This window comes from Castor canadensis, chromosome 5 (genome assembly GCF_047511655.1).
Source record: "Castor canadensis chromosome 5, mCasCan1.hap1v2, whole genome shotgun sequence".
NCBI lineage: Eukaryota > Metazoa > Chordata > Mammalia > Rodentia > Castoridae > Castor > Castor canadensis.
The window spans coordinates 153,454,984-153,470,250 of NC_133390.1; the positions used below are offsets into that span (position 1 = coordinate 153,454,984).

At 47.0% G+C, this 15,267-nt stretch overlaps 1 protein-coding gene across 7 annotated transcripts in view; it reads right to left on the minus strand.

Moving 5' to 3' along the window:
• Ebf4 (EBF family member 4) overlaps positions 1-15,267 on the minus strand; it is a 64,429-nt gene that overhangs the window by 43,109 nt on the left and 6,053 nt on the right. For 4 of the 7 annotated variants that reach the window (XM_020173831.2, XM_074074462.1, XM_020173832.2 and 1 more), the window contains 5 exons: positions 9,951-10,107; positions 9,648-9,711; positions 9,409-9,464; positions 7,660-7,733; positions 6,566-6,634 (listed from right to left, as the gene is read on the minus strand). In XM_020173831.2, coding sequence (XP_020029420.2) covers positions 6,566-6,634; positions 7,660-7,733; positions 9,409-9,464; positions 9,648-9,711; positions 9,951-10,107 — 420 coding nt within the window. Of the gene's footprint in view, positions 1-6,565; positions 6,635-7,659; positions 7,734-9,408; positions 9,516-9,647; positions 9,712-9,950; positions 10,125-15,267 lie in introns of all 7 variants that reach the window. The other 3 variants (XM_074074460.1, XM_074074461.1, XM_074074463.1) reach the window with 2 other exon arrangements.

A 15,267-nucleotide genomic window follows, 5' to 3' on the forward strand; every position in this document is an offset into this window, starting at 1 on the left:
TAAACAAAGCCTTGTACCTTTTCAAACTAGGAGACACAAACAAGAGATCACAGCAGCTTCACTTATAACAGCAAAGCTATGACACACCACAGCTGAACACCACAGCACAGGTAAGTCTTAGAAATGTAACGCTGAATTTAAAAAGTGGTGCAAGACTACCACAACATGTTATCATTTTGTAAAGTTAAACACAATTATAGCTATGCAAACTATCATATAACCCATATGATCTGCAATAAGCTACTTTTTAAATAGCAAAGTCACAGTAAACACAAAGCTCAGTTTATCTTTAGGGAAGAGTGGGTAGTGGTTGGAAACTGGGGAGAACTGGTTTCAGTGGTGTTTTTCACGTGCCAGTTTGTTAAGTTCCTCAGCAGGTTGCCAGGTGTATGCCTATTATCATGCTTCATGGTTTATATTTTGTTGTATTTTTCTTTTGTTTGTATCGTAAAGGACCTAACAGATTAGATTTTTCAAATAGAGCAAATGTTTAATTATAAACGACAAAACCATCAAAGTACTAAACAAAACCATAGGATAAATTTTTAAATTTTTAAATTTTTAATCTTGGGGACAAGGGATGTAGTTTAGTAGTAGAGCACTTGCCTAGCATAGGCAAGGCTTGGGGTTGGTCCCCATCGTTTCAAGAATAAAATAAAATAAAACAATATTGGAATGATAAAGACCTTTCTAAATATAATAAAAACACAAGGACTCTAAGATTGAGGGTTTGGGCAAATTTCACCATAGGCAACAGCCAACTAGAAAAAATATGTGCAACTCATGACAAGGGATTAATTTCTTTCATCTACATTTCTACAAATCACTAAGAAAAGCCAGTCCTTTATAGAAACATAAGCACAGGATATGAACACAGTTCACAGAGAAGAAAACACTTTTTTTTTTTTTTTTGGCGGGACTGGGGCTTGAACTCAGGGCTTCAGGCTTGCAAAGCAGGCACTGTACTGCTTGAGCCAAACCTCCAGTCTATTTTGGTCTAGGGTTATTTTTGAGATGGTGTCTAGGGAACTATTTGCTTGGGTTGGTCTCAAACCAGGTGTGAGCTACTATCTCTTTTCTTTCCCTTCCTCCCTTCCTCCCCCTCCCTCTTTCTTTCTTTCCTTCCTTCCTCCTTCCCTCCATCCTATCTTTTTCTTTCTTTCTCTCTTTTTTTCTTTCCTTCCTTCCTTCCTTCCTTCTTCCTTCCTTCCTTCCTTCCTTTCTTCTCTCTCTCCCTTCCTTCCTTTCTTCTTTCTTTTCTTTCTTCCTTCCTTCCTCCCTCCTTCCCTCTCTCTCTTTCTCTTCCTCCCTCCCTTTCTCCCTCCCTCCCTCCCTTCCATTCTCCCTCCTTCCTTCCTTCCTTCCTCTTTTTGCAGTACTGGGGTTTGAATTCAGCCTTACACTTTCTAGGCAGGTGCCCTGCACTTGATGCATGCCTCCAGCTTTTTTACTTTAGTTGTTTTTTGGAAAGGGTCTTGCATTTTGCTGGGGCCAGCCTCAGATCATGATCCTCCTACTTATGCCTCCCATGTAGCTGGGATTACAGATGTGCCCCACCATGCCCAGTTTGTTCTTTGAAATAGGATCTCACTAACTTTTTGCTGAGACTGTCCTTGAACAGTGATCTTGCTATCTTCATCTACTAAGTAGGTGGGATTACAGTTGTGAATCACTGCACCTGGCCCACAAATAGCTTTTAAATACATGAGAGTATGGTCAATCTCACTCAGAGTAGGAGAAATGGGATACTACTGTTCAGTATGTGATGAAGAGGGAAAAATTATGGTAACCACTGTTGTGACAGTCACTTATCAACCCTGAGATCACATGCCTTCATTCCTTAAAGCTTTTGCTCCTGGCTCACTTCTATACACTCTTGAACGCTGGTTCTGCCAAAATTCTTGGTGATTTCAATATCAATATAGATAATTCTACCAACACTCTCTCCTTTCCATTCCTTGAGCACCTTTTTTCTCCATGGAAGGGAGGAATAAGTTCCTACCTTCTAACTTCCAGTTCAAGTCCTGTCTAGCTCCTCAACTCCAACAATCCTTTGGCTCCATCAGAAGCTGTGTTCACTCTCCCATAGTCCTCTTCTTAGTCATTTTACGTTCCTTATTCCATTTCTGTAAACACCACATTGCATATGCTTTTTACGCTCTTGTCTTCTCTGGTTCCTTGTGTTCAGCTGGCAAAACCTTAACTCTGATTTCATGCAACCACCCACCTGTTCCTCAGCTGTACTTGTGTAGCTAGGCACGGTCAGAGAAAGTTCTCACTAAATCTTTGACCAGACCTGAGGCAGGCTCATAAGTGCTGCTTGACAATCATGTGACTTTTCTCAGTTCCTCTGTCTCCTGGACAACTATTTCATGTCCTCTAGAATGTCCCTCTCCATCCTCACCCTCAACTGTTCACCTTGCTTACTAGTTCACTGAGAAAGCAAAACAATTAGAAGAGAATGTCAACAAACTCCCAGGCTGGGGTATTGACCCTCTTCCAGTCCATGTTCTGTCTTCCCTGCTGTTGTAGTGTTGTCTACACTCCCAGCTAGATTCCACCCCTTTTGCCAACTGCAGGATTACTTTAGCAGTCCCCCCTCTCTAGCATCTTCATTTCCCCTCCCTACTGGATGTTTCTCACTATCATACGAACTAGCTGTATTTTCTATTGCCCTTACATTGAGCTCTAGCCTGATCATTTAATGTAAAATTCAAACGAGTTCCCCTATTTGTTGTTTCTAAGATCTCTCCACCCATTTGCCCATAGACACAATCCAATTCACTCCCTGCCCCTCCACTCTACTGAAATGCTGCTGTTGAGGTCACTGGTGTCCTCTTCCACCTTGCCCCATCTAATAGTTAATTCTTTGTCTTTTTATCTTATCTCTGAGCAGTATTTGATGCAGCTGCCTACTGCCTCCTTGGAACATTTTACATTTTATGATGGAGGCTCCAGGATATGACACTACCCTGACTTTTCTCTTACCTCACTGGCAGCTACTGCTCAGTCTCCTTTGCTTGTTTCTCATCTCCATGACCTCTAAACATTGGACACCCAGGATTCAGTTCTCAGTTCTCTTCTGTTTTCTATCAACACTCACTCCCTCGATGATTTCATTCATTCAAATTTGTAGCCTGAATATTTCTCTTGGGATCCAAGCCTTTTTCTCAACATTCCCATCTAAAAGTCTAGTAAGCATCTTTTTTTTTGTTTTTCTCTTTTTTTAGTACTGAGGTTTGAACTCAGGGCTTTGCACTTGCTAGGCAGGCGCTCCACCACTGCGCTATACTCTCCTATCCTTCTTCTCTAGCTTTTTTCAAATACGGTGTCATGTTTATGCTTGGACTGGACTGGACCACAATCCTATTTATGCTCCCTGTGTATCTGGGATAACAGTCACTCACTACCACACCTAGTTCTTTTTTTTTTTCGAGATGAGGGTCTCTCTAACTTTTTGCTCTGGCTGTCCTGTAATTGTGATCCTCTCAGTCTCTGTCTCCAGAGTAGCTAGGATTACAGGTATGAGCCACTGCACCTGGCTTCTACTAAGCATCTTAAACATAACAAGGCCAAACCAAACTCCCAATCTTCCTTTCTAAAAACGTGTTCCACCTCAAATCTCCTTATAAACTGCAACCTTCCAAGTTGATCACATCTGAAACCTTGGAGACACCTTTGACTTTGCCCTCTCTCTCTGTTTCTTCTCTTTCCTTTCATAGCAAAATCCAAATACTTCTCCTTCCCCTATAACATCTCTGGTCTCAGCCACCAATCTCTCACTTGGATCATTGTTATCACTCCTAATTCATCTCCCTGCCTCTCCCAGGTCAACATGGCAGTGAGAGTGCTCTAACTAAAATATATATTATCATTCTTCTCACGACCCCCTTATGGCTTCTATAGCCTTCAGAATAAAAGCCAAAGTTCTTGCAGAGTCCAAGAGGCACGAGCACATGTCCTACAAGGCCCTGCATGGTCTAGCCTTACTCCTGCCCCACCCATTACTTCTGATATTATCTCCTCCATCTACCCTGACTCCATCCACTTGGGCCTCTGCTGATGCTGAAAGACATCAGACACATTCCTGTTGAGAATTCTTCTCCTACGTACATGCATGCTTGTTCCTTTACTTCCTTCAGGTCTCAGTTCAAATGCCATCTTTCCAGTGAGGGCTTCAATGTCCTAAAATTGCAATACTCCCTCCCTAGGTGTTCCTTGATCTTTCTCAATGGCTTCGTTTTTTTCCTCCTTGGTGTCATCGCCATCTAACATGCTATGGTTTGCTCATCTTGTTAGCTTATGTTTATCACCCCTTACCAGATTGTAAGCCTAAGAACACAAGGCTTTTGGTTTATTGTGGTCACTGCTTAATCCAGAGCATATAGAAGAGACCTTAGCACAGCAAAGATGTTCAAAAATTATTGAACAAATAAACAAAATACTTAAGTGGCCAGAGTGTGGGGAACAAGCATTTTCAAAATTGCTTGTATGAATGCAATTGGCATAACCTCCAATTCCAATTCCAATTCCAGTTCCGAGGGTGAATTGGTAATAACTATCAACATTACAAATGCCTATGTCCTGTGGACCAGCAATTCTCCTTTTAATAATATCCTTCATGATCATGATAATAATAATAATAATAATGGGACATGAATGTAAATGGGGGACTGTCTGAAGGGATCAGCTGGAGGGGAAGGAGGAGAGAAAGGGATACTGAGGGGTGAAGAGGTTGGCGGTATAGAGATGGTATAATGAAACTCACAAAACACTGTTTGAAAAAGGAAGGAGGAGGGAGAGAGAATGGAAATATAATGGAGGGGATGAATTTGTTCAAAGTCCACTGTATGCATGTATGGAATTATCACACAATGAAATCACCTCATATTAGTAATGTATGCTAAATCAAAAATAAAACAAATAATAATATTTTCATATAAATTTGCACATGTGTAAGTGACATGGGCATAGTAATTCATGACAGCATTTTTTTTAAAATCCGGGAAAACAGCCCAAATGTCCAGCAATAACAGACTATTTAAAGAAATTATAGTATATTTATCCAAAGTAATCTTTTGCAATAGCAAAAAAAGAATAAGGAGACTTCCTCTGTTTCAATATAAACTTCCAGATATATTTTTCAGAGAAAAAGAAAGGTGCTGTAAAATGTGTTTAGCATGCCACCACTTTCATAAAAATAAAGGGAAAATTATAAAAATAATATGCTGATGCCAAGCATGGTGGTGCACACCTGTAATCCTAGTACTGGTGAAGCTGAGACTGGAGGATTGAGAGTTTGAGGCCAGCCTGGCTACAGAGTGAGACCCTGTCTCAAAAAAAAGGGGAGGGGTGTGATACTTTATATCTGTATTTTCTTGTAAGTGACAGAGTATTTCAAGACAAACACATAAGAAACTGATAACAAGCTGGATGCTGGTGGCTAATCCCTATAATCCTATTTGGGAGACTGAGATCCAGAGGATCACAGTTCCAGGCAGGCCCTGGCCAAAAAAAAAAAAAAAAGTTTTTGAGTCAGGTGCTAGTGGCTCACGCCTGTAATCCTAGCTCAGGAGGCAGAGATCAGGAAGATCGAAGTTCAAAGCCAGCCTGGGCAAAATAGTTTATGAGACACTATCTTAAAAAATGCCATCACAAAAAAGGGCTGGTGGAGTGGCTCAAGTTGTAGGCCCTGAGTTGAAGCCCTACAGCAAAAAAAAAAAAAAAAAAAGAAAAAGAAAAAAGAAAAGAAAAGAAAAAGAAAAAGAAGAAGAAGAAGAAGAAGAAACTGATAACAACAGCTGCTTATTTGGAGGGGAATGGATGGGTGGGAGGCAGAGGCGAAGACATTTCCTGTCAATTCTTTTAAACATTGTGAATTTTTGCATCTTGTGAATGTTTTAGCTATTAAAAAGAAAATAAGGTATGGTTTATGTTCCCAAATGGAATGATATTCAAGGTATATTGTTCCAAAAAAAAAAAAAAGGTAAGGTGTAAAAGAGTGTACAGCATGCTATATACAGGGAGGGCAGACTTCACTATTTGTGCTTTTCTATTTTTTGAATTGTGCAACTTACCTTGCAGTTCCTACTCAGAAAGAAATAATAACATGATTTTTTAAAACATGAAGAGCAGAGTGGGCGAATGTATTTTCACATACATCACCCTGATAGTCCTAGGACTGAAACCTGCCAAGTGGTCCTCATTTTTGCAGTGAAGGAAATGGACATTCAGAGACGTCCAGTCCATCAGTGCTGAGGACCAGAGACTTGCTCACGCCAGCCTCACTGTCCGCAGCCTCTCCCTGGGTACCCATTCACCTCCTCCCTTCCTGCCCACCTCCTGAAATACATCCTGACCTTCCTAGGCTTCATTCCTAGGGGAGTCAGGGGACGCAGCTTCAGAAAGCTTCCCACCAGGGGCTTCACTCAGGGGGCCATGGCTGGCACCTCCCAGGTCTCTGGCTCAGCGCCACCCACAAGGTGCCCTGGAAGCCACTGTGCTCCTCCCTTCCTGCTGCCAGCCCTCCACCCTGGCAGCTCCAGGCCCCTCCCCCTGCCTGTACCTGTCAATAATGACCGGGTCTGAGGGCGTCTCATTCCGGTTGCCACAGCTCTTCCGGTCACAGCAACGGCTGAAGGAAAGATGAGGGAAGGGAGGAGGAAGCAGGAAAGAGGGAGTGAGTCTGTGTGTGGTGGTGGGGGGGTGGGGGATGGGAGGAGTGAGAGTGTGGATGTGGAAGTTCTGTATCTGGTTATGGAATTCCTAGGCACAGGGCTTACTCTCAGGGATCTGGGGAGACAAAGGCAGGAAAGATCCTGGCAGGGACCTTGACAGCTTAGTCTTGGGGAAAAGGTTGGCCAGGAAATCCTGATCCTCAAATCACATTGATCCTGGAGGACCCAGGGCAGGACAGGAGGCAGGACACCTGCAGAGGCTCTCACACTATTAAGGAAGCATCTTTTGCATATAGAAAAGAGCTCAAACTATAAGCATGTAGCTCATGAATGATTGCCAGAAGGATCATCCTGTGAACCTGCCCCTGTAACCAGTGACCCCCAGAAGCCCTCTTATGCCCTTTCCTTGTCACTCATCTCCCAAAGGTGGCCATCATCCCAACCACAGGTTTTGAAACACCATTCTTTTTTCCATGTATCAGGAATTGCCTCCAAGGGCCTGTAGACTGGGCTCCCAGGGAGCCCTTGCTGGCAAGGCCAAACTCGGAGTAATGGGGAAGAGGGAGCCAGAAGCTGTGTCCCCCACACGGCCCACCAGAGGTGTACTGAGGTGCACATGAAGTTTCTTCCTTCCAGCCCTGGAGGTAATCCTGGAGGCCTGGGGGCTGCCTGGCCCAAGCCCTACCCCCATTTCCCCAAAGAGCCCCTCCCCTGAGTTTTATTAGAGCTTCCAGTAGCGGCAGGAGGCCTCTCTTACAAAAACACTTGGAGAAGCCACATAAACAGGCCAGGCTAATGGGGCCTCAAGGACCCTCTCCTTTGCCAGCACTGTGCCCAGGGGCCTCACTCCTCCCTCATCCCACCCCTCCCCCAGCTTCCACAGGGAGCCAGGGATGCTGTGAAGTAGAGGGCAGGGCCTGGTGGGAGGGCTTGGTCACATCTTTGCAAAGGGGCATGGTGCAGGTGACGCAGTCCATCTCACCTGCACATGATCTCGTGGGTGAGCAGCACTCGGCACATTTCAGGGTTCTTGTCCTGCCCCTCATAGATGATGGCCTGGGGGAGGGGGAAGTGCGCAGGGTGGAGGGGAAGGAGGTTCCTCTGAAGTCCAGGTGGTGGCACAGAGGTGGGCCTGTGGGTCTACACTGGCATCTCCCAAGCCCAGGCCGAGGGGAGGCCCTGCTCCCAGAGAAGATCATGCCCTCTACTTTGCTCTGGGGGAGCCCAGGGGTGCAAAGCAGAAGTTTGGAGTCTTGCTGCCCAGGTGGAGGAGAACCCCTTACCCTCAAACCAGGACCACCATCAGGGTGGCAAGAATGGCATGAGATTTGCAGAGTGTTTATCTGCTTAGAGCCAGGGAGGGTCCCCAGACCACTAGGATCAAGGCTGATGGGGCAGACATGCTCAAATCCCCACTCTGTTTCATGCGCCTCCCCTTGCCCCAGCATCCTCCCTGTTTCCATGCTCCCAGTGGGTCTCTGTCTCACCCATGAATGTTGTTACTTTCAGCTATCCCTGCCAACTAATCAAAATCAAGGACCAAACAACTACCTTTTCCTACCTCCCTATCACCTCCCAGCTCAGGCCAGTCTCCTCTTTGGATTATTGAATCCACTCCTCCCCAGTCTCCCAACCTCCCTCTACCCTGGGCAAGGAGTAAGCTTCCTAAACTGCAAATCTGGCTTCCCAGTCTCCAATCCTCTGGGCCTCCCAGCCTTCCTCCATTTGTGGGATCCCTTTCTCTATGGACTTCTTCCAACCCCTTCCATACTTATCCTCCACACAGTCCCATTTTGCTGCTGCCTGGCCTGCCTCCCCTACCACAGTGACCACAGGTTTTCTGGACACAAAGCATTTTTTCCTTTGCTCTGGGATTGGGTGGAGGCTTCTGGAAAGCCCTGTCTGAGCAGGAAAGCCCACGTTGTCACCTTGCATTCCAGGCCCACTGATCTGGCCCATTTAAACTCAAGGCCCTCCTGACTTAGTGTTTCTCTGAGAAGCCCTGAAATGTGGGTGTGCCTGTAGAATCCTTCAGGGCTAATGCAGGTTTCAATTTCCCTGAGCTGCTTATGCTGGCTCCTGGGCCTCCTTCCTGAGACCAGCACATCAGTGAGGTGCTGAGGGTAGAAACTCCTGGGGCCACACCAGTGCAGTTTCTTTATTGAACCAGTGCACCAGCTCCCCTCTGTGATTAGGGTTGGTTGTGGAGGGCTTTCTCTTGAGAATTGTTCTCAGATGAGAACTTGCTCTACTGTGTGCATGCTCCCCTTCGGAGTGGCCTCCAGGCAATGACTGACTCTTACAGGGTGCAAAATTCTGGCTTCCTTGTTTCAAGGGAGGCCAACTCTGGTGCCATTCCTTCTCTAGCACTCCCCCATGGATCAGGCTGAGGCAGGACTCCACCTGGACCACCTGCTTGCTGAGCAGATTCGCTCCCTCTCCTTCTCCTGAGGAGGCCCCTCCCAGTTCTCCAATAAACGACATGCATCTGAATTCCTGTCTCAGGCTGGCCTAAGTCAGGCTCTTTGTACAAATATTGTCTTTTCTAGACAAGAGTCATAATCCTCCTGCATTAAGTAGGCAGGGGGTGGGTCTGGGGGAGCTAGGAGAAGGGATGAAAAGCATGGGGAAGATAAGGACAGGGGAGACAACATTCACTCAGGCCAAGGGGAGACAGGTGGTGGAGAATTAGAGGGCGAGGCTGGCCTGAGTACTCCCTGGGCTGGCTCACCTGCTTGGACATGGAGTCGATGAGACGTACATAGAGGTCTTGCTCTGTCCGAAGTCCTAGGATGAGGATGTGAACAGGTCTTGCCATCAGGGCAGCACTTGGGGTCTCTGGTGACCAGACCACATCCACACTCACCCCAGCCCTGATGAGGGGTATTATGCGTCTCACGGCAGGGCTGTAGTACTCAGACATTTTCTGGGTCAGGGTCAAGGTCAAACTAGGCAGTGGCCTTCACTTACCATTATTGTACACCAGGCGAAGGCGGTAATGGATCCCGTTGTTTGTCTTTTCTGCCCCAGGTTCCTGCAGGGACAAGACAGGAGGATGCTAAGGTGTCCAGAGACCCTCGTGCCTCCTTCACTCACACCACCCTCCCTACCTACACTATCCTTCCTTCCCTTCAGTCTTTCACCAACCCTTCTCTACTCATTCATGTCTACCTACTCATCTGCCTCAGTGCCAAGTGCATGAGTGTGTGTGTGTGTGTGTTCCCTGCAGCCCTCCCATCCCTCCCAATGCAGGTAAGCCCACGAGCCTCTCACTCGGTCCTTTTCCACGAAGTCGATGAAGGCTGTGCGCTCCACCTCCACAGGTTGCCCCTGCCGGTCATACATGGCCAGCACGAAGTGGAAAAAGTTGGATTTCCTGAGGTTGGAAGGGGGCTGCTTCTCAAAATGGGCTCGTGCCAGGCCCACGCCACTGTGGGAAGAAAGAAGCTGGAAAAAATCACTGGAAGGGCCTTCCACTGGGAAAGACCCCAGCACCACTGACCAGGTAGGCATGCTGGCCACAGCTTGGCTCAAACACCTCAAGAGTGGACAAGAGAGGGCTGGCAGAGTGAGTCAAGTGGTAGAGCACCTGCCTAGCAAACATGAGATCCTGAGTTCAAACCCCAGTACAGCCAAAACAATAAAAAAAGAGTAGGCAAGAAATCAAATTGATTGGTTCCTTCCATCCTGGCCAGGCCCATCTTGATTCTGGAAAGAAGCTTCCCAGCCCTGAGGTGACCCTAGTCTGCTCTCTTGGGAATAAGAGATGACCCTAGCCTGCTCCCTTGGAAATAAAAAGCTTGGCGAAGAACTGAGGTCTCCATCTTTCTAAAGGCTCATTTCCAAAATCAAATGTACAAACCAATCCATCTTATTGACCAGAGGCCCCTGGGATCACTTGTCAGGGCATAAAAGGGCACCTAGGAGATTCTGGAACAAATTTCCCACTGAATCCCAGCTGACAATTAAGGCTTTCATGAATCTTTGGCATTGCCTGGGAAAAGATGGTGTCTGTTAACTATGACAGACATCAAACTGGGTCCAGTCCAGTAGTCTGCCCAACCTGACCCCTGAGCTATGCTGAAGGGAGGGGAATACCCCTCTCAGGTATAGGAGGACTTGCCTCCAGCTTTAAGAAAGACAACCATGGCTCCTTTAGGCATAAGTACCATCTAGTCTGGCTTTGGCAAGGCCTTTCCCCCTGCTCACCAGAAACCGCACCCAGAAACAAGACAAGGGCAAGAGCAGGAAGAAGAGAAGAACAAGGCCCCATTCACCAGGCATCTCCTGAACTCCAAGGTGTACAAGCTCTGGGCATATAAAACAAATGGGGCTGGAAGTTAAATGCTTGGAAGGGGAAGGAGTTCATGGAAAGAGCCAGAACACAGGACAGAGTGGTAGGTGCTCCCTCCCAAAAGATGTCCCGGGTTAAAAAAAAAAAAAAAAAACTAAAGAAGTAAAGAACAGAAAAATTTAATTATTTTTGTGGAACATGAGGGGAAGACTTCATGGAGATGGTGGCTTATTCCCTGGGTCCTTGAGGAATAAGTAGGAGCTCAACAGGTGGAGTAGGCAAAAGAGCAAATCCAACAACCTAGGAAATGGCTGTATGTGTGAAGGTTAGTGCCACTGGATCACAGATTTCAAAAACTGAAGCAAGAGCCAGGTGTGGTGGCATAAACACCTGCAGTCCCAGCTACTTGAGAGACTAAGGTGGATGATTACTTGGCTCAAGGTTCAAGACCAACCTGGGCCACACAGGGAAACCTCATCTCAAAAACAAAAGCAAAAGAAAACAGAAAACTAAGGAACAAACCAAAAGAAACAAAAAGGAAACAAGGAAAGAAAAGTTTGCCTAGGAAGTTCCTGCCAGACTGTGCTAGGGGAAAGAGTTTAGACTTTCTTCTCTAGGCCAGGGTCTTCCAGAGCATGTTCCTTTGATGTCTCATGGCTTCAGATCCTGTCTATAGAAAGGGGTGCTGTGGCTACAATTTCTGGGAAATGCAGCTTGGAGGGACTTGGGACACTTTCTAGGATGAGCCCTGCTTGAGTCGACTCAGGCTGGGGCTCCACATATGTTAGGCAGCCAACCTCCAAGATAGTGTCTAATGATCCCAGCCTCTTGGTACTCATGTCCTTGAGCAGTCTCCACTCAGATTGCATGGCGATTGGTCTGCGTGGCTTATCGACTATGACAGAAAAGAGGCACATAGCTTTCAAGGCTACATCATAAAAGCCTTGTGGCTTCTGCCTTGTTCTCTTCTTGTATCATCACTCAGGGGATGCCAGCTGCTGTGTTATAAGGACACTCATGCTTCCCTATGGAGAAATTCACATGGAGAAGAACTGAGGTCTCCTGCCAACAGCCTGTACTACTTGCCAGCTGAGCTACCTTGGAAGCAGATCCACCAGGGTCAGTTGAGCCTTCTGATGACAGCAGCCCCAGGTGCCATCTTGATGGCAGCCTCAGGACAGGTCTTGAGCCAGAACTATCCTGCTAAGCTGCTCGCTGATAATTGACTCTCAGAAACTGTGTGCCTTATATGAGCCTGGTTGTTTTTAGTCACTGAGTTTGGAGTAATTATTTTATGCAGTAATAGACAACAAATGCACCAGGTTTACTCCTCTACAGAACACTTTTGTTGAGGGATGTAGGGTGGAAAGCATGGCTAAAGGTCACTAGAAATCTCTGAAGCCAGGCAGACCTTAGAAGGTGCTGCAGGGGAGGAGGGCATGGTGGACAGGTGAGAGGCTACCGCAGGGGGATAGGGGAGAGAATAAGGATGGTGAAACTGCCCTGAGAGCCTTTAAGATCAACATCCCAGATTTCCATCAGAAGCATGCCACTGTGACAAGCGCTGCCAAACTCATTGCTACTTGATGTTTTTCTCCATGTAATTTAAAATCAAGTTAGTCTTTGCCTTGGCTTCATGCTAAGTTGTAGCATCTGTGATATCAGGGGCATGAGGGACTTGCTATGTTTTTGCTCATAAAATTACAAAAAAATAATAAAATGAAAACTGTTTTTCCTCCTGAAAGCACGTTTTTCCTCCACAGGGACCTTACGAAATGCTGATGGGTCTTCTTGTCCCCTGATCAAGATGATGGGGGAGGGTCCACCAGCACCCTTCCTTGCCAAAGGTTGCTTTCTTCAGGGATGTCACCCTCCCTCCATTCGTCCCCATTCCCTCTCTTTTATACTGTGGTCCTTTCAAGTGGGAGCCTTGACCACCTCTCACTCCTTTCCTAACTGACTAAGGGGCAGGGAAGCCCAAAGAGGGCTTTTGATCGCAGCAGGTCCCTGATTCCTGTTGATGAATATGCTAATGAGGCACCAACCCTGAGCTCCTCTCTCCTGCTCCCAGGGCCAGCTTAGTTTGAACTCCATCAGGGACAGGTTCCAGGACCACCTAGTAGGAGATGGCCTGAGGTGGTGGCCTTGTAGAGCAATCCCAGGTCACTGCTGCCCTTTATTTTGTCATTCTGAGCCTGGGAGGCCCAGTGAGAAGAACAGAGACAAAGGCATTGGCTGAGGAGGATGTATGCTGAGAAACAACAGAATTCCCTGGACCACTCACCATGCTCTTTCTACATAGATGCCCTTGCACTGCCTGGGCCAAATTCCAAACTGGAGCAGAGTAAATCAGTGATGCTGGCCTATGCGTCCTCTCCCACCCACCCCTCATGGCAAATGTCAGGCAGACTGGGAGTCCTGGCTGCCCCCAGGTCTTGCCAAGCTCCTGAGGACTGGAAGTTTGGACTAGGCCTGAAGTCAAACTCCCTTCATTGGGCCTACTTCCCCATGGAAGGGGGACAGAAGAGGGTAAGAAAGCAGGCTGCCCCGGGGCCTGGGAACTAGCATCCAGTGCGGCCAGCAGGGGTGGATAATGGAGGGGCTATGCCATCTCACATGCCTGTACCCTGCCCCACAGCGGGGTCTCCCTCAGCCCCACACTCTCTGAAGCAGCCTAAGTCATCATCCTGCTCCTTTCCAGCCCCCAGGGCTCAGCGGGTCTCAGACACAATCACACTCCTGGGCTCACACGCTTCTGTGAGGCAGCACTGACTAGTTTATATTTCCAAGGCAGGCTCATTGTCATGGATAATCACAGAACAATATTAATGACAGCTCAAGTCCCCTTCAGACCAGGGAAGGCCTGCAGAATGGTCAAGACCTTCGCTGGGTGTATAGGCTTCTTCTTGCCTGGGGAACATCTCCACCTCACCTTGTTCATACCCCTGCCAGATGTGTGTAAGGAGATCAAGGTAAAATGAATAAGATGTTGCCCTAAAGACGTTCTAGTATTTCCTATGGATAAGATACAGAATACCACAAGGAACAGCCTGTGTGGAGGAACGGGAAGCAAAAGAAAACAGGCAGGCTGGGCTGAGCCTTCCTTTTTGATTATCCCCAAGGCTCTTCCACCCCCAACTACAGTTGGTGATGATTAACACCTGTTGAATGGAACTGCAAACCCCAAAGGGAAGGGATTGGAGAGGAGGGAGGAGAGGTTTTTGCTTCTCTTCCCTTGGGAGTAGCTGATGCTCTTGTGATGAGAAAACAAATCATGGTTAAAGAACTGAAAGAGACAGAGATATGTTCAAACAATTCGGGAGATGCCCAGGGGTCTGAGGGCCCCTGATGGGCACATCCTGGCTACAGGTGGGGGATACAAGTGAGAGGTGAGGTACTATCTGCTCTCAGACTGGATTAGAGATAGAGGGATATGGAAAATGGCTAGTGTCTCTGGTTCTGTGTTCTCCACTGTAGAGCTGTCCAAGATCACCATTGGAGTGCAGAGAAACTCCAAGATGTCTACTGATATATATCCTTTATCTAACAGAGAGAAAGGTAGAGGGAAGGGAGAATATAGTCCCTAAAGCCCACAGAGGCAAGTGTTTCATTTGTGTTCATGCAGAAGCAGACCCTGAGACAAAGACTCAAATATCAACAGTTTATTTGGGCAGTGAATCCAGGAACCACAGTGTGGGGGTGAGGCAAAGATGAGAAGCCATCCCACCAAGGGCATATTTGCAACAAGCTTCCACTGTGGCAAATGGAGCTCAATCTCACAGGTGACTCTGGAAACACACAGAGTGCCTGCCTCAGAGTTATCCCACCAGAGGGACAAGTAAGGGAGCAAGGACATCTGTCCAGCAACTCCAAACATCACTGCTGGCTCCTGAAGCTGCTATTTCTCCTGCATATCTAACTCCCACACTTCCAGTTGCTGTGTGTACATGTGGGCAGAGCAGGCGCTGGCCTCCTGAGCAAGTCCTCAAGCAAAGGAGAAGCAGACTCTTTACCAAGGGTACTGAGGGGGCATGGGTGGGTATCAATTCCCAGCCATCCAGAGGCCTAGAGTATGAAGGAAGCCAGCAAAGCTACAGCCCCAGGGGTCTGAGTGCAACCTGGCAGATGCAAGTTTCTAACAACTGTGAGTGAGCACTGGCCCACCCAGCACATGTAGTGCTAGAGCCCATAATTCAGAGACATTTCATTCACTTAGCATCATTAGGAAACAAAACATACCACATAGCACCTTTTTCAGATAAATGCAGCTGAGTGACAAAAACAGCCACATTAACC